The 26504-nt window shown below is 37.4% G+C and overlaps 1 protein-coding gene across 1 annotated transcript; it reads right to left on the reverse strand.

The window, feature by feature from the left end:
- LOC127421357 (collagen alpha-2(I) chain-like) lies at positions 1–26504 on the reverse strand. The gene is made up of 50 exons (XM_051664380.1): positions 26313–26504; positions 24555–24556; positions 23343–23378; positions 22986–23069; positions 22326–22376; positions 21998–22042; positions 21753–21806; positions 21611–21664; positions 21134–21187; positions 20910–20963; positions 20194–20247; positions 19888–19932; positions 19595–19693; positions 19436–19489; positions 18704–18802; positions 18565–18609; positions 17940–18038; positions 17131–17184; positions 16925–17032; positions 16364–16417; positions 15551–15649; positions 15366–15419; positions 14966–15064; positions 14432–14485; positions 14270–14323; positions 14121–14174; positions 10998–11051; positions 10401–10445; positions 10205–10303; positions 10015–10122; positions 9301–9354; positions 9143–9196; positions 7724–7777; positions 7508–7561; positions 7267–7374; positions 6753–6806; positions 6596–6649; positions 6322–6483; positions 6124–6231; positions 5923–6030; positions 4676–4729; positions 4387–4494; positions 4145–4198; positions 3921–4028; positions 3777–3830; positions 3573–3680; positions 2909–3155; positions 2049–2233; positions 1641–1883; positions 1–979 (listed from the first exon to the last, which is right to left on the reverse strand). The coding sequence occupies exons 1-50, from the start codon at positions 26380–26382 to the stop codon at positions 833–835; spliced, it is 4053 nt and encodes a 1350-aa protein (XP_051520340.1). The 5' UTR covers positions 26383–26504; the 3' UTR covers positions 1–832.

The following is a 26504-nucleotide window of genomic DNA, read 5'->3' on the forward strand; positions in this document are numbered from 1 at the left end:
TTTTGGAACATTGGACATGCTTTATTTTCAGAACTTTTCACAATTTATTTAAACATCTCACATATACAAAATAGGTACAATAAACTTTGTGGTTCATTTTGAGAGAGGCCTCTGCAACCCTTTAAAATGGACGAACTGTGCTGTCAGTATTAACACTGGGGGGCGTAAAAGAATGTAATGCCTGAACAAAACAAAAAATAAAATAAAAATAAAACTCTTGAGAAAACAAAAACAAAACAAAAAGTAAAAACCAGACAAACACCAGGTTTAGGAATATTCCACCTGCTTAAAAATGGGGTTATCAGTGGGACCTTTGCAATATTCCTCAAAGACAACACAAAGTAATACAGTAAAAGTGGTTTCCTCCACAGCTGCATGTTTAGCACCATATAATATCACTGTATTGGAGCACCTTTGAAACAGGGCAGAACTTGAAACCTTAGTACCAACTAGTGACATCTAGGATGTTGATTACTATTATCTTTTACACATGAGGTAGTTTAAACCTTACGGAAATTGTGGTTTTAAACTTCCTCTCTGGAAGATATACAAAGACCACAAAGTGATGTATACTTTCATTGTTTTTATTACACTTATTTTTACAAAACGATGACATGTCCCAGAACATGGTGTTTTCCCGCGTCTCTTTGGGCTGCTGTATTAATTTGCATTGCGCAATGCTCCGTTAAGTCCATTGGTCCTCTCCGATAGAGCCCAGCTTAAGCAAGTGGATTTGCAGAAAAAATCAGCATTCAGTATAAAAAACACAGAAAGAAGGGCAGAGATTTTTCTTTTTTCTTTCTTTCTCTCGTTTAATTTATCATGAGTCTATTTATTTGAAACAGACTGGGCCAATGTCCAAACCAAACTCTTGATCTGCGCCACCAATGTCCAAAGGTGCAATGTCGAGGATGGGTAGACGAGATGGTTTATTTGTTCTGTATTCAATGACTGTCTTGCTCCACTGGCCTGTGTGTCTCTGCAGGGATGCAACAAAAAGACATGAATAAGTCAAAGTCCTTTTTTACAGCATATCATACAGTAGCTAGAAACTATCAGAAACATGCTGTAATGGTAAAGTGTCAAAACTACATTAATAAATTAACAGTCTACTCTACTCCATACACAAATTCCATATTTCTCCATACACATATATATTCTCCAACACTATGCACCCTTTTCACATTTCCGGGATTGAAAGGCAGAAGTAAACTATAGTGGGGAAAACGTCTACAGCGGTGAATGGGAGACCACAGCAAATATCATTTTTGCTTTCCCATTTGCTCCAACACCAAAGTAAAAAAAATAAAAATCCACTAATAACTTTCCATGACTTTCCATAAGAGGATAAAAAAAGAGAGAGATAGATTATGGCAATCAGAAGAGAGAAATAGCTAAATTTACGGTCACTCCCACAGCAGTTATTTTAGAAACCCCATTGCAGCAATATTATGCTAGGGAAGTATGGCACAAAGAATAATGTTATAAATTTACACTAAATAATAAAAAAATATATAAAAAAGATTGTTAGATTTACACTGCTAAATATCATGTCAATCTGTGAAAAGGGTCCATTATACCTATTGATGGTACATTTGCCTTATGTATCTATTTAATCCAAGCATAAAATCAGAACTTACACTGCAGCCATCCTCTAGGACGCTGAATGTGAACCGGCTGTTTCCCTCCGCCCTGAGCTCCACATCGTTGGAGCCCTGCAGCAACACAGCCTTCTTCAGGTTGCCGTTCTCAGCATCCATGTAAGCAATGCTGTTCTTACAGTGGTAGGTGATGTTCTGGACTGCCTGGTTGGCCAGTAGACGCATGAAGGCCAGCTGAGTAGCCATGGACTGTGGGCTCAAGGTCTCATCATTGTAGCCAAACTGAAAAGGTTATGAAAGAAGGCAACCTTCAGACTTCTAAAATGAAAACAATTGGACTTTCCCCATAACATATGTACTGTAAAACTAAATCTTGAGTTTCAAGTCTGTTTATTCATTTATCTAGTCTTTTCTGACTTATCTAACTGTTAGAATACTGCAATTTACCTCAGTACCACCACTGATGGTCTCGCCAAACCAAACGTGTTTCTTGTCCTGGGAGCTTCTGTACCAGTTCTTGCGTGGGATGCTCTCTGGGTGGGGGTGGATGCAGGTCTGACCAGTGGTGAAGTCGCAATAGGCCTTGATAGCATCTGCGGTGCAGCCTTGGTTGGGGTCAATCCAGTAGAAACCTAAAGAGGAAATATTTAAAACTGACAAGCCTTCCATTTTGTAGTAGATCAGAGGAAGTAAGATTATGGGAGTGCAATAGAGCACAACAGTGTCCGCCTACTTTTTCAGCCATCTTGATTCTGGAAGTATTTTTCCCATAAATGATTTGACGCTAAAATCGGACAAGACAAAAGGTACAAGACTGTGTACTTAATGTCTTTTGTAGGGAATGGACTACAACCCCTTGTAATATTGCAAATGATGTGATCAAATTTAAAACATTGAAAAAATGTTAAACTATTGATTTAAAGTTGTTGACTATAAGTATAAAATCAATATATTTAAAGTATGTTGCAAAATATTCAGTTTGAGAGTGTAGAGAGACAGATTGTGGGCAGTCGCTGCTGGGCTCATTTGCTTAGATTCTCTGATTGGTGGATAATTTCCCTCCAGGGTCATGGGTAGTGTAGTTCCTCACCAGGAAATTCGCTATTAGCATGATTTTATAAACATTAAGTAAAAATAATGTGGACTGATGTCTTCAACAGAAGCATATACCATCTATTAACAACCTCTGAGCTCTTTAATAGTCTTTAAAGGTCTATAAATTATCATTAATAATCAGTTCCCCTTAGGTAAAAATTATTGAGAATGCGCTTTATAGGCTGTGAAAAAAATATAGTTTGGTAACTTACCGCTGCTCCAGTCTGGGTGGCTGAGTCTGATGTCACGGCAAGTACGGGCAGGGTTCTTCTTGGAGCCCTCAGGGAACAGCAGATTCTCAATCTGAGTGTTCAAAGACTTGATGGTGGCATCCACCTCATAGTCTTTGGCCCTGAGAGAGGCCTGGTCAGCTCTGTACTCATCATAGCCACCAGATGTGTCATATCCACCACCAGCTGGGCCAGGGGGTCCGGGAAGACCAGGAGATCCAGGAGGACCCTGCAGTCAAGCATATCTCAGATTGAATATATGGCTATGCATAAAGACCAACTTTTTTTCTTCTCTACATTTGATCTTCTTTTCCCCAAAAATGAAAATTCTGTCTCTATCAAATTGTTCCAAAGCCGTATGACATTTTTTTTCCTAAGTGGACAGAAGATGTTTGGCGGAAGTTTAGCTTCAGTCCCCATTGCATATTTTTCCCAAAAAATGTAAGTGAATGGTGACTTAGGCTAACATTCTGCCCAATGTCTTCTTTTGTGTTACACAAAATGAGGGGAGGTAAATTATGACAGAATATTTGGGGTATTTTTTGTCTATATGGTTTTACTTTGTTATCTCTAGAAATATAAAGTGAAAAGTTTCAATTTCAAAAAATGTATTCTGGGTATGCAGCAATATATGGTAATTACTTACAACAGGTCCAACATGTCCTTGTGGACCACGGTGTCCAGGGGGTCCAATAGCACCAGGCATGCCATTTACACCATCTTTACCAGGGGGGCCATTAGGACCAGCTGGACCCTAAAGACACATTGCAAAGAACCATTACCCACACCTCCTAAATTTCATGAAGGATGAAAATCCTATGAAATTGCACGTAAAACTAGAGTTACTTACTCTTGGACCAGCAGGACCAGCAATACCAGCAGGGCCGGAGTCACCAGAAGGACCCTGTTAGATAGTTACATTTGTTAATACTTTTTGTTCAGTCAAGTCTGATATACTCAAAGTTGTTCAAAATGACAAAAAATTCTCACTTACGTTGGGTCCGGGCATTCCCTGGAGACCAGGATGTCCACGGAGTCCCTTCATTCCTCTTTCTCCTTTGTCTCCAGCAACCCCCTTCTCACCACGAGGCCCAGCAGCCCCCTGCTCAACAACGAAAGAAAGACACAGGAGACAATTGAAAGGAGGAAATGTCGATCAGGTCTCTCCATGAAAAATGCCTTTGAAAAAGATGACAACTGACACAGCAACACACTTACAGGTGCACCTCTTGCTCCAGCAGGTCCAACAGGGCCAGAAGCACCAGGATTTCCCTAAAAGAGGGTGTAAATGAGAGATTGGATTGATTATAGGAATGGTATTGACTTTGATCTCTAAGCAAAATTCAGTTATCATATGTGAGGTACAGAACTTCATTTGGAAGCTACAATGTAAATGAATGAAACTGGTGATAAAATGTTAAGAGAACATAAATTATGTGGCTTTGTTCAGTGACACATACAGCTTCACCACGGTTTCCGGGTCTGCCAGCAGCGCCTGCTGGTCCGTTTGGTCCAGGGGCACCAACAGATCCAGCGGGTCCATGGGAACCAGGCTCACCACGGTCACCCTGGCAGTGGAAATAGTTCAGTTAAATTTCTTATTTTCATTTCTATGTAACTCAGAATATGTTCAGATAATATAAAAATCACTTTGAGATTTATTATAAGACTAAAGTCTTATAAAGCTTGCCCACGACAAATACAAAGAAATGCATGGTCAAAAATTCATATTAGAATTGAATTGCATACCTTAAGGCCAGCAACACCAGGGCGGCCAGGAGGTCCATCATTACCAGGGCTTCCCTACAAAACAGCACAGAAGCCTGTTTAAATATTTTGCACTGTAAAAAAATGTATTACTTTTTATCCAGCTTATGGAGGTTTTTGAGTCACATCTACTACGAAATGTGAATTACTTTGCATCTACATAAAAACACATGTTAGACCAACAATATTCCACCAAATGTTGTCCCAACTATCCTAACAGAGTTGTCTGAACTAAAAATTTCTTATTGAACAATGTTGCTGATTTTCGAGTTCCCAGCATGTATTGCAACATGAATAAATTATGCAGTTAGTGTTATAGCCTTATTTTTATTTTTTTTTACTGTTTGCTGGCTTTATTTATGCTGTTATTGTTGTTTTTTGTTGCCACTTTTAGTTAATTGCTGTGTGGTGATGTTAAGAGCTCATCTTTTACCTTAATGAGGTTTGTTGATTGTCACCATTATTGCGTTTTGTGTCTATGTCAAACAATTGTACATACTGTCTTACCTTTCAAGACATACCATCCTTTAGAGGTTGCAGTTAACTTCATATAAAATGGAATGTAAAAACACATTTAAGATTGAAATGATGATAAAATGAAAGTTCTCATTTTGCGAATTTATAGCTGGCTGAATAAGAAATTAGTAGTTCTCTCAACAAAAATGTATGCATTTAGAGAACAAACAAATTCAAATTGACTAAACAATGCAAAGTTACTGAGGACAATTATTAAGACAGTTGTTGAGAATTATTTATTTATTTATTTATTTATTTTTACTACATCTCATTGCCTTGATTTTTTAACTTTGGTCAACATTATTACAATTTTACAGTGTATGTTTTTTGCGTCTTATAATGAAATAGAAGTGTGATTTTCAAGACATAATATTTTGCATAAAGAAAACAAAGCCTATTTGTAGGGCCATTAAGATTTGTTACATTGTGACATTATTTTCATGACAGTTACGCACATTCATACCCTCCACTTCTCTTTACTGCAATGCAAAAAATGATGGCCATTGTGATATTCTTATTATTGCAATGTGAAAATGATATATTAAGTAAATAATGTGATATATTATTTCAATTTGATTTTTTTTTATATCATAGTATTACTCACTTGGTACGACCATGAATTTTCGCTAACTGTGTTACGGTCATGAGAATCATCATTGAAAACAATAGTAATAGTAAAAGAGTTGTAAGAATCACCCAGAATTGTTACTTACTTCACGTCCAGCCTCACCCTGAGGACCAGTCATGCCGGGCATACCAATGTTACCAGCAGGACCACGGGCACCAGGGGCACCAGCAGGACCAACTCTTCCAGGTTCACCCTACGAAACACCAATTATCATTTTATTTACAGCAAAAGACGTTGATTTGATCCACAATCAGGAGGCTGATCAGATAACTGAGAGTGCACTTACAACAGAACCAGGTCCACCAGGAAGACCACGGTCACCTCTGGAGCCAGGAAGACCGCTGAATCCCTGAGATCCCAGCTGACCCTGAGGTCCAGCACTTCCAGGCATTCCCTATTTGTTAAACAGAATAAAAGGTTAGCATGAGATGCAGACTCTGTTTGGTAATATTTTGAAGACTGTGATGTCAGATTTGATACTCACAGGTGCACCAGACTCTCCGGTAGGTCCCTTCTCACCAGAAAGACCTGGGGGTCCAATCAGTCCGTTCTCTCCTGGGGGACCAGCAGGGCCAACATCACCACGAGGACCACGAGGGCCATCCTTTCCAGAAGCACCACTGGGACCAGGAGGTCCAACAATACCCTATGGATTGGAGGAAAGCTATATTATATAAATCCATAAAGATAGTGGAAGTGGAAAACCAGAAGCATAAGGTCCAAAACTAGGCCATTTAAAGGTACCTAATGGTACTTACAGCAGGACCAGGAGGTCCAACTCTGCCAGCAGCACCAGGGAAGCCAGTCAGACCCTAGGACAGAAACAAAACATTTGTGAGTTAAATGTAGGAGAAGTCTCTTCAAATTAAAAATGCAGCAGGTAATGCCTTAAAATAATCCAGAAAACATACGTACAGGGGGTCCATTGTCACCACGGGCACCAGGTGGACCAGAGGGACCAGCAGGACCCTAAAGATGCGCAAGACATTGTAAAAGTTGAATACACTCTAATAAAACAAGATACTGTACATCAATAGTTACAAATATATTAAAGTTTAAGTCTAGTTTAAGTCTAATGCATTTGTCAGTGCTACCCTATTGCTCACGTTTTCTCAATTACAACTAAGTTAGACATGTTTCTTTACTATACATTAACAATATTAAAGAGATAGTTTACAGGAATAAAATTCTGTCACAGGTGTTAGGGAGAATGTTAGCCTCAATTTCCATTTACTTGCATTGCATTTTTTTCTATACAATGAAAGTGAATGGTGACTGAGTCTAAAATCCTGCCTTCAATTTTTTTTTATGTGCCACTGAAGAAAGTCATACGGGGTTGGAACGACACAAGGGTGAGTGAATGATGACAGAATTTTCGTTTTCTGGTGAACTATCCTTTTAGAAGTAGGCTTGTATCTCATAAACTTACGAGAGGTCCAGTATTGCCAGCGGGACCAGCAGGGCCAGAAGCTCCAATGTCACCCTTTCCACCAGCAGGTCCCTTCTCGCCTCTTGGTCCAGTCTGGCCATCAGCACCCTGAAAGACACATTGTGTCACTGACAGTTTTCAGTCCAGAGTGCATGTATATTCAAAGTTTGGAATGTGAAATTGAATGTCTGAAGCACTAAGTAGTGTTCTATTGTAGTTGACTGAATTCAGGTGGACTTACAGGGGGTCCGGCAAAACCGGAAGGTCCAGCAGGGCCAGACTCACCACGCTCTCCCTAAAAAAGATGACAAGGAGCATGAATGCCTGATTCCGAAGTGCATTATAGCCTATGTACAGATCTTTTTATATCTTTAGTCAATAACTCAATAGCGGGCAATTTGTATGATAGAAAGATCATGGTAGCAGTGTGTGATATGGAAACGATCGTAATACTCACAGGGGAACCACGAGCACCAGCAGGTCCAGGAGGACCAAAGGAGCCAGCCTCACCCTGGAAGAGAACACAGAGGTCCAAAGTTAGTTAGGAATCCAAAGAATGTCCTACAGTTCAAAAATACTTGACAAGCTTTTTATTGCTGTATACTACTAATATAATTAATAGTGTACATGGTAATGATCCTTACAAGTACATGTGACAGTACGTCAGTACATTTGCCAATTTTGCCCTACACTTGTCTCCAATGTTGATTATCAAACAGTTCTTTTCTTAGAATAGGCTCAATAGTACAAGTGGATAGAGGGATAATGGATAGGGAACCATTTGTTGCCCACTCTTAACAATTGGACACCAGTCAAAGATTGATTCAGAATTGTGACTAGGATTTTAGCTGCAAAATCAAAAAAGACTTAGACATGGCCCCTTTTAGATACTGGCCTAAACAGGTGAAACTCCTAAAACACATTATCCTGGCATGTTGAATAAATGTAACAATATTTAATATTTCATGATATACTGTATATATTGAATGATTCACAACAAGGCAATCAAGAGCAATTCTGACAAATGTTTAATTCTGAATAGTGACAAGTGTAGACACATTAGTTCTGATCTGACTGTTCAAACTGAAGTCACATTGCAAAAAATCATAAAGGGATTTATTTCCCGTACGAAAGTCACCCAAATCGAAATTCAAAATGCCACATTCAATGTGATTTTTTTTCAATCACACTGTCATCCAAAATTAAAATTTCATCACATTTGAGGGAAAAACCTAGATTTGAGCCACATTCAACTGCGTTTAAATGTAACCTTCTTTCTGCTGCTTGATTCCTGGTCATCATCCAGTAACAGTCACTCAGTAATGTTAGATATTTCCAAATATTGAAGGAGATAATCAAATAAAATACTGAAGTAAAAAAAAAATCTTAAAATGAATCTAATCTAATGTAATGGCTTTAACTTCATTTTGGCTCATTCTTTGTTTTGTAACTCCAGTACTTTTTGAATGACTTTAATATAGTTTTAACTTTCCAGTAGAGGGTATCAATGAGGAAGTACACATTTCTCTATACTGTATCTGGTCATATTGTGACAGCTGCATACAGAGTTTTTTCTTCTTCAAGCAATAAGTGAAGAGGTCAGGTGTCTCCATTAATGGGTAAACTTTAACTAATGGATATGTCAATCATTGGATCTCTATTTGATCTTCTTCTCAGCCACCTAAACTACTCTTTATTTTTGTGATAGCTTGCTTTTTGAAACATCTTGATTATGACGTACTGTACAATTTGACAAGCAAGATCCACAAGAAAAAAGAATCCCTTTGCACTGGTGGAAATGTAGTCCACTGTATATTGGTGAAAGCAACGATTCTTAGCATTGATCTGACACAACAGCTGAAAGAATGGTCTTTACCTTGTCACCATTAGCACCAGCGGGTCCAGGGGGTCCACTGGGTCCAGGAGCACCCTGAAAATTGAAGAACAAGCACCATAAGTCATGACCACGCAATATATGTGATTTTTATTGGGTATGTAATGATATATTTGATAAAGGTACATGTAGGAACTTACACGGGCACCATCTCTTCCAACATTGCCCTCTAGTCCTCTGTATCCAGCCTCACCCTTTATATCAAAGAAATACACTTTTAGGTTTTGCTTCCTGTGCATTACAGGAATCTATTCATACAGAAGTACATAAATTGATCTATAAACATTTGACAAAATTAATATACATAAAATGTCTTATATATCTACTATAAAACACTGTACAGTAGTGTGAATAGAGGTGAAGTGAGACAATTTTTAATCCCATACTAGTTTAGGATTAATTTAATGCTGAAAGTACACATAATACAAAGAATTATAATAAAAACAAACAAGAAAAATGCTGAAAATTGTGTCATCATTTACTCACCATCATGTTGTTCCAAACCTGTATGGCTCTCTTTCTTCCATGAAACACAAAAGGAGACATTAGGCAGAATGTCTCAATCCTCAGTCACCATTCACTTTCATTGTATGGAAATAATATGCAATGAAAGTGAATGGTGACTGACATTCAGCCTACTATCTCTTTCAGTGTTCCACAAAAGAAAAAAAAGTCATACCGGTTGGGAAAAACATAAGGGTGAGTATATGATTTTCCATTTTTTAACCAGTTGTCCCACCTGAATTTACCCTGCATACAGTTTACCATACATTACAATTGCCATTTTCTGGTTGGACTGTTTTTTTGAAGTAAATATCATATTGGTGACCATTAACATTGACTCTTAAACTTACCTTCTCACCCTTAGGTCCAGGAGTGCCAGCAGCACCACGCTCACCAGGCATACCAGCAGCTCCCTGATGTCCAGGGGCACCAGCAGCTCCAACGGCACCAGGCTCTCCCTGAAAAGAAGATCAGAGGATTTTGTCAGCCAGACTCACAAATGTTATTTGCCTGGATGACAAGTGTGTAATTATGTGTTACCTTGTTTCCATCAGGGCCAGGAGTACCAGCAGGGCCACGGGCACCAATGGGTCCCTGAGCACCAGCAGCACCAGCGGGACCAGGGTTACCACGCTCTCCCTACGCAGTGATAGAAGGGGCAGTCAGATATGCTAATTGTTTCCCCTGAACATCATCATGTGTGAATAAACATGTTTATCAAAAAAAGGTAGGCTACCTTCACGCCAGCAGGTCCTGATGCACCTTGATCTCCAGGGATACCCTGTTAAAAGATGATGAACATGTTTTTTTATTAATTTGCATGAACTGCGTAAGTGATGGCAGCTAAGAATAAAATACAAGTAAAACATACACTGAAGTATATAATTGTTTCAGCATCACTGAATCTTTTTCTCTGTACTAAACCTTACAACATACACTACCACTCAAAGTTTTGAATACCCCTGATAATTCTTTTGTTCACATTTTAGAATAATAGCAAAGTCATTAATACTATGGACGGACTATGGAAGTATGAGAATTATGTAGTGAGCAAAAATTAGAAAACTAATCAAAACTATTTAAGCAATAAATAAATAAAAGCACACTCAGCACCTGAGTTCTGGGGGTTTTTGCATGCAGATTTCAAATATTGAATTGAATCTTAAACAATTTTAAATAATAAAAAAATATATAAAACCAGGGTTGGGTTCCAGACAAGTCCACCTAATTCGAGTCTGAGTCAAGGCCAAGTCTTTTAGCAATCAAGTCAGAGTCAAGACCAAACCCCTTTTTTAATATTTGGTGCAAGGTGTTCATTGTGAGAAAAACTCACTCTCTCTCCGGGCTTGCCAGCCTCACCAACAGGTCCAGCGGGGCCAGGAATACCCTGTAAGGTTAAATGAGAGACATTATTAGTCACTGTGTCATGCCAGCTCTCTATTTTCTATAGACTACTGTATTGTAGTTACTGTACTGTGTGGCACTTTCCACAAGTAGGATACAAATAGGGTCTGAAAGGTTATTTTTCATTAATGATGTTAACCTCATGATGTCAAACTAAATCTTATGTGAGCTTATATGAGATTTGCAATTTTTGGAACTCTGTTACATGAACATCTCATCAAATTCAGATGGACAGCATCCATCCATCCATCTATACTTATGTAGGGTCACGGAGGGTGCTGGAGCCTATCCCAGCTTACTCGGGCCAAAGGAAGTGAAACGCCCTGAACAGGTGGCCACTCCATCACAAGACTAACACAAATAGACAAACACATTGACACTCTCACCTAGGGCCAATTTACAGTTTCCATTTCACCTAGCCTGTATGTTTTTGGACTATAGGGGAAACCAGAGCACCCAGTGGAAACCCACGCCAACACAGGGAGAACATGCAAACTTGACACTGAACAGCCCAGGGTCAGCTGGGACTCAAACCAAGGACCTGTTTGCTGTAAGGAGACAGGGCTAAACTCTAGGCCTCAGTGCCACCCCAGTGCAACATTATGTTTTTGGCAATTTAAATGAGTTAATAATTGGGGGGGGGGGCAGGGGGGGGATATCTTCAGACAATCAATGAGACACCAAAGTGTGCCATATACATGAAAAATGTCACAAGTAATTGTCTATGGTTTTTCTAAGGCTGATTGCATTAGGGTGAAGACTATACATGGTTTAAAGGTGCACTAAGTCCTTTTTTCTTCATTAAAAAAGCTTTTCGCCTAAAGGAATAAATAGCAATTTTAAAACGCAAGTTTAAAATCATCATCACTCACGTGAAATGAAGACTACAATCAAATCACTAACCTTTTAAAAGCTGTTTTATTCCACAAGGAGAGGGTCCCTCATGGGGACTGCCATCGTGAGATCACATGACCAGCCAAGTTTTACTCGCCTAATCTGAGTAACCGCCCTGTTATTGGACACTTTTGCTCATGTATTAAATTAATCATAGGTGACTATAGCCTAGTTGCCATCCACTTTTCGCGCTGTTTTGTTATCGACAAAGTGAAAATGCGTAAAAAAACGCTTCTGCCTGTTTCCATTCGAATGGCCTTTTATCGAAAAAATTTTGTGGCGTGATGACATCATCCCTAAAAAAACACTTTGTCAAATAAGTTTTGGTTTATCGCAAAAGAAATCTGCACTTAAGCTGTTTCCATACAGAAATGTGCGTTTATCGCTAATTGTGTACCTTTCACCTCCCAGATGTCCCTAATGTTTTTTCCTCCGAAGTTTTGGTAAAATGGGGAGAGTATTGAGACAATTCATTGAAATTAGTCAGCTTACTGTCATTTTAATTTCACAAATAAATGCAATCAGAAGAGGAGGAATTGCAATCAAAAGGGAGCTGTTGCCCTTCTGATAGGACTGTAATATTGGTCCTGATGTTGCGCCTATCGCAGGTTGCCACCGGTTCCAACCCGAAAGCAAATCGTCATGGCCCTGTTCAAGCTGGCAACCTGCACCAAGTAGTGGGGGAAACTTTCAGTCTTAGTATAAGGACCATCCATCAATGTATATATATATGTTGTGTGCACAGCTATTAAAGAAAAACTGATGTGGTGTAATATCAGGGTTTACATATGATACATTCCTGATATTCAATAGGCTGTTTTGAACAATCATCTAATCTAAAGCATCACCATCACAACTGCATTATGTCCCGCTTATTTGTCCAGCAACTTTTAACGATCAACTGAACTTGATTGTCATCTCAAATTAATTTTAGTGTCCTAATGCAATTTACATTTTCTGAAGAAGCTCAGCAAATGCGATCCGAGGTAAAGAGGGTTAGATTTAAAATATTTAAAAGTTTTAAGATGTTCAAAAGCTCATTTTCTGAAAGTGAACTCAGCACTGGACAAATAGTTCTGATAGTTTATAGTCTTGAAAAAAGTGTAGAACATTCTGAGAATGTCATTCAGCTGACTTTTTTCATCTACAGAACAGGGTACGGCTAATTTAAGTTTGTGTAAAGAAAAGGCATATATAGGTCTAAAAATGTAATTCTTTTCATTTAGTAATTAATTATCTTATTTAATGCTTTATTCATTTTGTAGGCTAATTTCTTTAATTTCATACAGGGAATTTTGCCGTCATTTTTTCAAAAGTAAGCTAAACAATAATTTTATAGAATTTATAGAATGTTAATGTTCCAAAAAAACTCTCTGATGCTTTTCTCCTAGTATTGTGTAATTATATTTAATTTTAAACATCTTTGTGTACAGAAATGATATGTTTTTGTATTGTGGGCTAATTCCATGACTGCCGTCTATTATTTTGAATGGTGTGGAAAAGCAACTTTAATAAATAAATGGATGGCTACCGCGATTAAATTAATCACAAACAGTGGCCATTCATTTGTTCTCCGTGCACTTGTCGATGTGCATGATACGAGAGATTTGTGTTGGCACTCCTGGAAGTGTCATGTTTGCAGTGATCGGATCTATATGCCGTTAAGATCAATCCATAATACAATAAATTGGCTTTCAAGGATGTATCCCGTCGTCGTGATAAACACAGGCTAACGAAATGTAGTGACGCTACATTTTTGCGTTAATGCCAATTTTCTTGACAAAAAGTGTTTCCAAACCAGTTTTTCGTGACATTTGAAGTATCGACATAGAGTTTATGCGCTAGAGTTAAACGGGAAAATATTATGTCGACACTTGTGAAATTTTAGCGATAATTTGCATTTCCATCAGCTTTATTTTGATGCACAAAAAATCCTTGGATGGAAACATAGTTTATGAGTAGTGAGTTTGTACAATGGCATCATTCATTAAAAACTACTGCATTTGAATGATGCTGCATCCATGCCCCTATGTGTCAGTATAAATCCAAGACGATATAAAAAAAAATATACTGAGTGCACCTTTAAGACTTTAGATAAGACTTATGTAAAAAAAAAAATAAAAAAAAAAAACATCAGCAAGCATGACAAGACACTGACCTGGAAACCAGAAGCCCCAGAGGGTCCCTGCTCTCCTTTCTCACCTGGGGCACCCTAAACGAGAATAAAACAATCAGATACCACTGAGAAAGTTTTCACCACTGAGTGAAAAGTCAAGTGCTAATTACAATTTGAGGTGGCCTACTTACAGCAAGTCCAACAGGACCAGCAGGGCCGTTGTTACCATCAGGACCAGGGAGACCCTAAATAGAAAGAGGAACAGAATCAGAGCAGCTTGATAACATCAAAAACACTCCATGCGACTGGATACTGATGAATGTTTATAGTAAGACTGTCTCTAAAATACTTACTCTCAGTCCAGTGGGGCCAACAGGTCCCTTGTCACCAGGCTTGCCAGCTTCACCCTGCATTCAGACAAAGAGTCAACGAGGATGTGCGTACTGCATAAACAGGCCGTAAAGTGCATTGCTAGGTCATTGGTTCAGTTGTTCATTGGTAAGATCATTGCTAAGTTAAGTATTTGATAATATTTTACAATAAGGTTGTATTGTTAACATTACAATTAGTTAATTAGTTAGCAAGAACTAACAATGAACAGTACTTTCACAGCACTTATTAAACTTTGTTAATGTTAATTTTAACATATACTAATAATACATTTTTAACAATGAATGTATATGTTAACATTAGTTAATGCATAATGATCTAAAAATGAACAAGTGTACTTTCATATATTTACCAAGATTAATAAATGCACTGTAAAAAATATTGTTAATTTGCAATTGTATTGTAATTGCACACAGTTATTTTAACGTAACGTGATATTTTTGAATCTCTTATCAAAGATTAAAGGTAGCACCACACAAAATACAGTCAATACTTACAGAAGGTCCCTTAGGGCCAGGGAATCCAATGTTACCAGGCTGGCCTCTGGGTCCGGTTGGGCCAGGGGGGCCAGTGCGGCCATCTTGACCATTTTGACCCTAGAATGTGGGAAATGATGAGCGCACATTTAGCACAATGTTCATGGTACACTTACAAAAAATACCATTTAAAAAAAAAAGTTTACTCCTTAGAGTACCATGGCATAAAACAAGTACTATAGAACTACCACTGTTGTGCCTTAGTACCACAACAGTACTTTTTTGTAAGGGTATTGTGAATACATCAATGTCACAGCATATTTTTACACAAATTGCTTGGAAACTTAGACTATGATGTAAAATTGTATGCATATAATAGTTACATGATTATTAACTGAAATAAACAGGTATATATACTTACAACAGGCCCCTCTTTTCCTGGGGGTCCAGCACTGCCTGGGCTACCAGGGAGACCCTGTAGAAGTATAAGATCATGGTCAAGCACTCATGTTTAAAAGCAGCTTTATCTTTTATAGCATGATAACAACATGGTTGTAGAAGAGATGAAAGGCTTGTTGAGATTTAGAAGAGAGTTGTGATACTCACTCTGGCCCCAGTAAGACCAGGCTCGCCAGCACGACCAGCATCTCCAGGAGGTCCACGGGCTCCAGCGCCACCGGTAGCACCACGGGGTCCAGGCATGCCCTGAAGGACAAGAATCATAGATCAGTGCAGGCACAGGGACTCATTATAAGCCTTATAGTTCATCAAAATATTAATACAGTATTCATGAGCTAGACTGATAAGGTAGTCCAGTACAGTTGGACATTTATTCAATCGACTGTTGATAAAACTGGTTGACAGAGTCTTAATCTGCTTAGTCATAAAGGTGTCATTTTATGCGGCCAGCTAAAAAAACAAATTTATTCACATTGTGACCAAGCAAAACTAAGCTCTTAAAATATTATGAGTATTGCCCAAAAGTGGCACGAACCATTTCTAAAAGTTATAATGCTGGCTACAACCTTGCTGTTAAATATTATACTCCTGATTACTATATAATTTAGTATATATTGTAAAATGTCTCCAAAATGTGCATAGTAAAAGTGGTAACCTGCAATTGTTACCTTAAGGAGCTATTTCTACCTGATCTAAGCCTTTAAATGAGTTTTGTTGGTTTAGCTTAATGTATTCAGGTTGATTCAGTGATGATGAATAATATTTTTAACTTCAATCAAACCAGTTAATTTACATGTTTGTGTCCGTAACACAAATTAATATGGTACTTAATTGATTTGATGATTAGGTATCTATGCTTATGTCCAAAGTAATTAAGAGAGCGTGCACAGAATAACTGTCAATTTCCATACACACTCCATGTTTGATTAGCTGTTTAGTGGTAATATCTCGTAATCTCACCATTGGGCCTGATCTTCCAGGCTGACCAGGCAGACCACGGGTACCAGCAGCTCCCTATGAGGAACACAAACATAAATAAATGGATTACAATAAATAATAAAAACATATAGCCAGATCTTAGTAACAGTTTTGTACTAAAAGTGAACCATGATATCAAGCTCATTAAATATGTATAATTATTTTTGCAGGAAGAGGTTTTACATACTGTAATTAACTTTCTTTTTTTTTTCTTTACTGTTGCTCTGTACCTTTTTTTTTTCCTGTGATGTTTTAGCACAGATTCTAACCGAAACAGTATTTGAAAGCTATTTTCTCTTAGCTGTCCCTTGGCCACTTAAACTTAAAGTGGTGATTTAAAGGGATCCATTTATTTTTTTATTTTTTTTTATCATTTTATATTTCTCCTTGTGGTCCTTGTTGGTCAAGGTAAATTCTCTCACTTATAATTGAAATGGAAGATTCAATTTCTCATGACCCCTTTAAGGCACCTCCATCACATCACTTTATTTCCTATCATGCCCATAAATCTGGTTACATATCAAAACATGAGATCAAACTTACTCTTGTTCCACGAATACCCATGGGTCCAGTAGACCCCTGCTCACCAGTTGAGCCTCTCTTGCCCTCTTCACCAGAAGGACCAGGGGGGCCCTGAGGACCAGCACTACCCTGTACAGGAAACAAAAGGCACAGAAGGAAGTGAACAGTGGCACTCAATCATGGTATGCTACAAACATAGAGAGATGACTGACAGTTTGCATACTCACAGGCTCACCCTTGACACCGGCATCTCCCTTCACTCCAGCAGGACCAGGGTCACCCTGAGAATCAGAACAGTTCAAAGAACATTTCAACATTTACCCATGAGCTGCACAGAACTGAAATACAATAATAAATATTCATGAAAAAGTATAAACAGTAGAGAAGCACAGAAATTAAAAAGGCTAAAACCAAAATTCTCCACACCGATTAATTAATTAATTAATTTTAATATGATACTATTTTTTATATATAAGTGATTAAGAAATTATTACTATATGTCTATACTATATATTACTATATTTCTATAATTACTACACTATATATCTTTCTTCAAATAGAGTAGATGTTGCTTTTTTGATTCTCACTATTATGATGTGCAAAAAACTGAATACTAACAATGATCCCACTTTAATTGATTTTTGCCTAATACCAATGCTCTTAATCCTACAAGAACAAAGTACTTGGGATACACATCAAAACAACAGGGCTATTTTCTGTTTCTTCAGGAAAGGTACAGAAGCTCCTTTGCATTTTCACATGAGAGACAATTCCTCTTCTCATGTTCTATATGAGAGGTTGCGCTAAATAGCCTCTCACCGAATAGTGCATGATGGGGTAGGCGAGTACAGAAAAACACTCTTTATTAATGCATCAATTTCCAAGATGGCTATCGCTCCTGGGCATTGGGATAAAAATGTAAAACAGCCAAAAATTAAAGACAGCAGCCGGAATTTCAGGGCATCTCTAATAGGCAGTGTGAACATAGTGGTTGGGCCATGGCATGTATGTTTAAGACTATTCGGATGGTACTCACAGCAAGACCTCTAGGGCCAGAGGCTCCAGATGGTCCCTGGGGGCCAGGGCCTCCTCTTGGGCCAGGGAAACCAGGGGCACCAGCAGTTCCTGGTAGGCCCTGTAAAAGACATGAAAAAGTATATAAAAACTCTGAACAGCAAACACTTCACACTCGAGTTAAATTAATGAAGCAAGGGTTGCTTCAAAATTAAACATACTGCTTTCAGTGATTCAGTTTAAATGGTAATATACAGTAATGATCTATTCTATGATCATTTTGGATACTTCAGTTACAGGTAGTTAAGTCAACCTGACTGTGATTATATTCAGTGACAAATTACATAAATAATGAATAGGATAAAATACAATTTTCTTGTACTGTACATATATTTTTGATAGTTTGTTCACAAAATTCTGTCAAAAGCCTTTGGGAGATTTGGATTAGGTGACTGTGTATCCCAGGAATAGTTTTAATCAAGGTATTCTTCCATTTAAAAAGGACAAGACCATTGCTTAACATACCATGTGCAATGGATGATCTTCTCTGATCTAAACTGCATTCTCTTTATCTACGAGTCAATCTCTTTGAATCAAATAAACACATTTTTGTTCAAATTAAGTAGTATGGAATGTTGAGTACTCACAGCTGCTCCCTTAGCACCACTGATTCCATTAGCACCAGGGTTACCCTGTAAACATACAATAAAAGACAGATGATTCGGTTGTTTGCTCAAAATCTAAAATCAAATCTAATTATCTTAAAATTATTTAAAATGCACTTACAGGGGGTCCAACTGGGCCCACAGCACCATTTGTGCCTGGCTCTCCTCTTTGTCCCTGAGGTCCAGATGGGCCAGTGGGTCCAGCAGGTCCAACCTCTCCCTGTTAAATTTTATAGACAAGGTCAATTACAAATGGCAACGTCTCAAAGCATGTCTTAACCCTCCTCATGTTCTGTTTTAACATCTCTAAAAACATGCTTAACATTGAAGTATCAGGTCGATAATACTGTATATGATTTCCCTTAATGTCATGAGAACAGATTATAAGTTAAATTTGATAAACTGGATAAGACTGATCATGTGTCTTCCATGAAATATGTTACTTCTGTTTGGGGTCTCAGAGATAAGAGATATAAAGCATGACTAAATGCAATGAATTTTACATGCTATGATTTCCTATATGGTGTATGTGTGCCTTCTTAATTATAAAACAGAATATTAAAGCTTCAATAATTTCTGTCTACTGGGTTTTGACTAGGTCAGAGTAGTTAAAGGGAAAATAGTAGGTTCATTTTGACACGTACATCATTGGGGTCTTTGTAGAGTGTAGACAGTAAAGTCAGTCTCAACAGAACATGAACATGGTTAAGATGAAGAAGGTAAAGATCAGCTGTGTTTTGATTAAAAGCACAAGAAATAAGTATTTAAATTTTACACTGGCAGTATTAGTTTCCTCTAGTGCCAGGCAAACTTGTAGCGTAAAGTGCTTGATTTCGTCAGCTGTCACTCATACCTTAGGTCCAGGGCCACCAGGGAAACCGGGAGGTCCAGCTGCTCCCAAAGGACCCTGAGAGGTGCAGAAAATAGATTACTTCTGCAACGTTACTTTGACATTATGCCATAAGGAACATTTTAGAAGACAGAGGGGTCAAAGGGCAGACAGTCCACTCACAGCAGGGCCAGCAGGACCAGTGTTGCCATCAGCACCACGAGCACCAGCTGGACCAGAAGGGCCAACACGACCTCTCTCACCAGGAAGACCACGACCACCCTGTGTAACAAGAAGACAATGCCTATGAACATCATGAAGAGGCAACTTGCAAGTAGAAACTTGGACTAATGCACATGATGCACAAAGGTTTAAAGTAGACCATGTAAACTCATAAATGCATTTGCACTCATGTCAAAACTGGTACATACATTAAATATTTCTGATCACTGAGTAAATAATAAAGTTTGGCTTACTCTCTGTCCGGGTGTTCCGTTTGATCCATGAGCACCATTCTCACCCTGTTGTAAAGATTTAAACAAAAACCTTTTTAATAATTTGTATTGTGAAAAGTGCTATTGAAATAAATAAGAATTGAATTGAATTTGAAATGTAATGGATGAACACACTATGATGAACATTCACATTAAAATACAGTTAGGAAAAGTAACAAGTAACAGTTAATCCTGGAATTGCATTTAGCATCCACTAATGTAGTTTGAAAGCCTCGGTGCATTTCTTTACAATATGAGATGCTAAAACAAGCAGTTGTTAAAATTTACCTTAGCACCGGCTGAACCAGGCTCTCCTTTGCGTCCATCAATACCAGTGTAACCCTAAGGCACAAGAAATGAAGATTTTAGTTCCTTAGAAGATTAGGGATCGCTTGAAGATACTGTATATCTCTGTACAGCATGAGCACTTGAAACCACATCTGAAGGCTAATTTCAGTTTTTTGGTCAGATGTTCAAATTTAAAGCACATATTAAAGCACATATGTCTTTGGTAAGGATGGATTATGGTCTTGTGAGGCCCCAGGGCATCAGTTTCATTGGAGGCACCCTCTTGTTGCAAATGTAACATGTATTCTCCAAATAACAAGAAATTATATAGCAAATATGAGAAATAATTTCAACTGTGAGATGTAAAGTCTGAAATACGAGAAATATAGTTGGCATTACAAGAATCAACACTTCATGTGCGTAATCTATTACAAAAGAGACAATATTGTATCACAACTAGTACACAACAGCAAGGTTCAGAAGGCTTTGTAACTGCTTAGGAGGGGCCAGGAACACATAAAATGTTTTATTTCTTGGTTTAGTTCAAACTGTGCCAATCTATGTCAATTCTGCATCAGTAGTGGCTTGTTTCTCTCATTGCCCACTCTTAGTCTTTAGTATTTGAATCTGATGGCTAGAGTCTACCAGTGTTTTCTGGAACAGGTTATTTTACAGTCAATGTATGAACAATGTCATCAGTCTTCCACAGTGCTTACTCTGTGTCCCTTCATGCCAGGAAGTCCAGGAGTTCCGGGGAAACCACGAGCACCCTGTAGAAGAAAGAGGAAAGATGAACCACTCACATGAATTAGTCTGTCACTCAATACCAGAGCATGAACTAAACTGTACTCTATGGATACCACCTTGTAAAATATAATACTAAGGTGGACAAAATGTTGTTTGGTTTACACAAAAAAGGGTTGTTTGATGTTGTCCTTACCTGAGCTCCAGGGGCTCCTCTATCACCAGGTTTTCCAGGTCTGCCATTGTTTCCCTTTGAGAGAATTATAAAATGAGGTGTCAAGGCTCTATGTATATATTTGGGTAGAGTAGCCCAAGTAGGCCATGGTAAATCACCACAAAGCACAGCCTTGAGTGGCTTATGGCTCTACTAAATTGACAGCAACAGCAAAATTATAAAATACACCAATGTTCAATAAGTAGTTACCGTACCTTTACTGTAGTATTTATTACAATAATCAGAAAAATTCTGCCAAGTAATATAGTTTAGTGTTGGGTTTTTACGGTTGCCATGCAACATTCAACTTGCCACATTAATGTAGAATGTGCACTCACAGATGGTTTATAGTCAATTTACAACAGTTTTTCAGATCAGAATTTAGAGTGTGAACTATGTATCTTGTAAGTATGGTCCAGTTAGAAGTTCACTATCATCACATGACATTTTAGTACTCACATCTTCACCATTTTTGCCAGGGGGTCCAGGAGGGCCACGAGCACCAACGGGCCCCTGTCATGAGATATCAGCGTTGAAGCTTAAAGTTTATTTTCTAAACTGTGTTGAAGACTTGAGATTGTGTAAAACCAAGAGTACTTACAGCCTGTCCAGGCTCTCCAGGCTCACCAGCATGTCCTTGGAATCCTTGAGGTCCCTACATTACGAGAAAAGTAAAAATATCACTTTTATTTTTTGTTAAGGCCACAAATACCCACTGAGTGCTGTATATGCAGACTGACGCTTGGTAAAATGCTTGCTTATTGCAATAATTTACATGACATGGACTACAATATTTTATTGAAAAATTATAAAATATATGTCTGTAATCCAGAATGAAATACTCACAGGGGCACCAGGAGGTCCGGCTTGGCCTCTAGGTCCCATCAAACCCTGCGAAAGTGAAAATCAGAATGAACAGCCTGAGGACTCTTCATTTAAATCACCAACAATGATTTAGATATTATAAACTAGGAAGAACTTAGCTCTATCTAAAATAAAATGTCTAATATTTCACTTAAAATATTCTAAGCTGTGTTAAGTGTTCTAGCTTCAGTACTAAATTGTACAAGCATTTATTATAATATTAATATAAACTCAAACATATTCAATACTTATAGAAATGTTTGACATCAATGGAACTGAACAGATAAGAAGCTGAGAAACATGAACTCACCATCGGTCCAGGGCCAGGGTCAGCTCCTTTATCATATTGAGCAGCAAAGTTCTAAGAAATGAAATAATCATTTATTTATGGCCAGTAGGTGCATAACATTTCCATGCGCATTTTTTTTCTTAATCAACATCAAGATTTTAGGTTTAAGTGTATATTTTAGGCGTTTTTTTTTTTTTTTAAATTATGAAAACTGTATGGATAATAATTACTGTATTTAACAAATGGCAAGATGCTGTTTAAAATAGTTTTAGATGGAGTATAGCATGTCACACCACAGGATATGTTAACTTCCCAAAGGAATTTCAGGTCAACCACCCTTATGTTTTCTTTTCATATTTCCTTAGAAACAAAAAATATTCTTAAAATATATCCTATTTGACACTAGATCCTATTTGACACTAGATCCCCCTTACTTGTATTAATGATAACTATGAATAGAAATAAATCTTACACATTTAGAAGCCATTTTGAGACAAGTTGAAAAGGGGGCTCAAAGTTCAGGTCAAAGGTTAAAGGTCAAAAGTGAAATATGGCTGGGTCATGGGGTAACGGAGAGATCACGAGGCTCAAAATATGACTAGCTGCTTTAATCACTCAACCGCTGGGTTTAAAAACAGGTTTATATCTCTAGAAAATTTGCAGTTTGAAATGGAAACTTACTCCACCAAGACCAGGGGGGCCAGGGGGGCCGGGTGGCCCAGGAAGTCCAGGTCTGCCGGGTTTTCCATCTGGTCCTTTAGGACCCTTATGGAGAAAAAGAACACACAACAAATCTTAAGTTGATTTAAGCATGTGTTAAAAGCATGAGGTAAACCTATTGTGTTGAGATTAACTATTCACTATGCTAAATAGGTTTTCCTATAATGATTCTTAACACATGTTTCATTATAGATTTTGTTTTGAGTTAATATCTATTTCCTGCAATAAAGTGAACTACAATCACAGTTTTTAGACATTTAAATACAACATTAAAATAATAAAAATTACAATGTTGAATAGTATCCAATATACACTTACCCTGTCACCTCTGGGTCCTTTTTGTCCCCTGAGGCCCTATTCATGGAAATATATAAGAGAAAACAACACACACAGACCTATAATCTAAAGTGCAATAGTTTATAGTCTCAAAAAATTAAATAAATCAATAATAAAAAAATAAAAAAACAATCTGATGTTATATCCAAGAGTGTTTGCAAACAAATATGTCATTGACTTTAGTGCACGGCTTATGATGCATTTATTAGAAGGCCGGTTTAAACCTGATGAAAACATGAACTCAACCTTAATATCATGGTTAGATATGCCACACTACAGCCATCACCATGAACATAAGAAATAATGCTCAACTTCAGATAAAACTACTTCAAATAAATCCAGGATTAATTTATTCCATCTGTCTTGGTTTCTTAAGTGAGGTGATGAGTAACATCTCATATCAAAACCATTTCTTATACTCTTTAAACATCAAATATGCAAATTAGTCTCAAGCATAAGCTTAATAACCATGCACTATGTAATGTATCAAATGTATACCATTAACCGCATGCCAAAAACTATTGATAATAGTTGTGTAAACTTGACTAAGTGCTTTGAAGACACACATTCAACAGAGGTGCTGTAAGGAGTGCAAAGGCCTAGTTCACATCAAAACAAAAACAGGACAGTCAGCCTGTCCCACTGACCAAACCTTGAACTTTCTCAGTACACTCCTTTAAGCATCTACTTTTGTTAGTGATCAATAGTTTTTTTGATATTCAGGTGACCAATTTGACTCAATCCCAAAAAGAATTATTACAAATTTCCAACGTTATTCCAATTTCACTGTATAAAATTGCTGCTATGCATGTCCACGGCAGCTTGGGGGAACTTCTGGGCAAAATCCACCAGGTCGAAGGAATTTCTGCGGCATATTGATTTTGTTATTTTGAGTCCACCTCTTCAGAGGGCCATCTGAAAAGGTCCATTGTGCCCGAGCTGTCTGGTAGGCAGGATAGGGTGGTCTCTAGATTCACTGACATTTGCTTGAGCCAATGGCGCTTTCCTTTAAAAAAAACAAAAAACCCAGAAATCCCAATATTCCAAAATGCTCTCATAAATTTGGGATTGACCAAATTGGCAGGAGGGATTTTTACACCGAATATCATCCTCAATTTGGAGACTTGGGAACAGATCAGGTAAATATCTCAATTAATACAGTTGTTAACAATAACTCCATGCAAGTGTACTGACCGCTGTATGATGAAAATGGGGGTGGAGGAAGAAAACGTAAAAACAGAGAGACAGAGAGAGAAGGAGAGGTAGACACACAGAAAGCGTTCAATTAGAGTTTTGCACCCCACATAATGGTGAAATATAGTAACATTTCTAAACAACAGGAAAGAAAAAAATACTGTTTATAACTTTTCTATACATGCAGCTGAAGTATCAGCTGCAAAATGATCTTTGATTACTATAAAATCAAATGTGAAATGTGTGTAATTTATTATAAGAATATACTGTAAATAATCCAAAATCTTAATGTGCAACAACCAATGTGCTGAAACAAAGACATAATGAGTGGTTCTGTTATATTGTATTGTTGCCAGAATGAGATGCCCTGATTTTAGTACATTTAGTACAGTAAGCAAGTGCATTTCAATCTGTGCAACTACATTTGATGTAATGTGCAAAACCACTAGAAATTACGTAAAAGCAAAAGAAGTGTGTCGAGATTATTAAATTATAAACTGTTAAATTTCCTCTTTTGATTGAGCTTCTGTAAGAATGGCTGTATATGAAATGTTGTGTTATCTGACACTATTATCTCAAATAATAAATTGAATACTAATTGATACTAAAGTACTTTATAATTAATAACTATTTAATTTACATCTGTAAAAAAAAAATCATACTTTAAAAACATTATTTATTATTTTCCAATAATTGGATGAGCAAATATGTAGTTTATTGATTACAATGCAAATATATATATATATATATATATATATATATATATAGACTGTTTTTCTGCAAACACTGTACTAGGATGATTTTATTTATTTTATTAAATAAATGAGTCACAATAGTATAAATGATCAAGTATTGTTAATGGACTTAGGCCTTCCGGTTGCTATGCAAACAACGATGACAATCAATTTCTAAGTGATGTTTTATCCTGTAAGTAGCAACTACGTGTCCTGTCGTGTATTTTCCACCAGGTGGCGTATGTGACCACAGGGTGATGACCTAATTATGCAAATTCATTTTTTTCTTCTTCTTCTAAAAGTAAGGCAAAAAATAATAAAAGCCGAGATTATTTAACTAAATATACAATACATAATTTATTCTAAGACGCTTTTGTGTTCTTAGTGGCATACAATCCATTTCAAGATATTAACCATATTTTAAGTTACTGTGCTTCTAGGCTTTGTGATTTATTTTTTTAATATCATCCATAGTGAAAAAAATGTGTTTTGTCAACAGTTTTTATATTTGTAGATTTTATTATTTTTATAATGAAAACATTTAAATCGGTTTACTGTTAATTTACTAGGATGCTGTAATTGTTATTACAGACTTCAGCCAGCAGGGGGCAGATTTTACAAACCCCTATAATTAAAAAAACAATCTGCTGGAGACTGGGACAAAGATGGGTTACAGCGCCCTAACCTAGACTTCAAGAGTAAATGTATTTTATCACCTGTGCGTAATTAATCTACATTTATATAGTTCCAGCTCAGCATTTGGCAACTTCTTGTTAACTATGCAATGTGTTTCCGCTTCTCAAGCGCAACAGATGAAAATATCCACAGATCACGAATAATCCTTTACTCAAATCCGTTGGATTTTACTGTGGAAAGCCAAAGGAAGCGCCTCAATTCTTCAGATGTAGCTCTAGCTTTCCTTGAGGTAAATTCCCAGCCAAGTTCAAACAAATCCAGTTGTAGAAGAGAGAGAAAAAGCCTTAAGATCCTTGCTTAGACAAAAAACAACATATTTCAAACTTACATTGACATGTTGCTAGGTATGAAGTTACTGCAAGCAGCAACAGAATCCGAGTATCCACAAAGCTGAGCATGTCTAAACTGACATGCAGACTCCTTGTGCTGCAGTGCCCTGGTTTAACTACTTCAAGCAGGCATACAGTTGTGGTATAAACTCCAGACTTCGCAGGAACCTGCTGCCGTGATGCTAGAATAA

The sequence above is a fragment of the Myxocyprinus asiaticus genome, chromosome 30, assembly GCF_019703515.2.
Source record: "Myxocyprinus asiaticus isolate MX2 ecotype Aquarium Trade chromosome 30, UBuf_Myxa_2, whole genome shotgun sequence".
In the NCBI taxonomy this organism is placed as follows: domain Eukaryota; kingdom Metazoa; phylum Chordata; class Actinopteri; order Cypriniformes; family Catostomidae; genus Myxocyprinus; species Myxocyprinus asiaticus.

Bases quoted from the DNA above. Each gene is read 5' to 3' on its own strand.
- LOC127421357 (XM_051664380.1), bottom strand. From the start codon at position 26,382: ATGCTCAGCTTTGTGGATACTCGGATTCTGTTGCTGCTTGCAGTAACT. The intron at 6,484-6,595 runs GTAAGTACCATT...TCCAATCCATAG, and splicing joins TTGGACCTCCTGGTCCTGCT to GGTATTGTTGGACCTCCTGG. The intron at 4,730-5,922 runs GTAAGTAACAAT...GCTGTTTTGTAG, and splicing joins AGGGTGAGGCTGGACGTGAA to GGAAGCCCTGGTAATGATGG.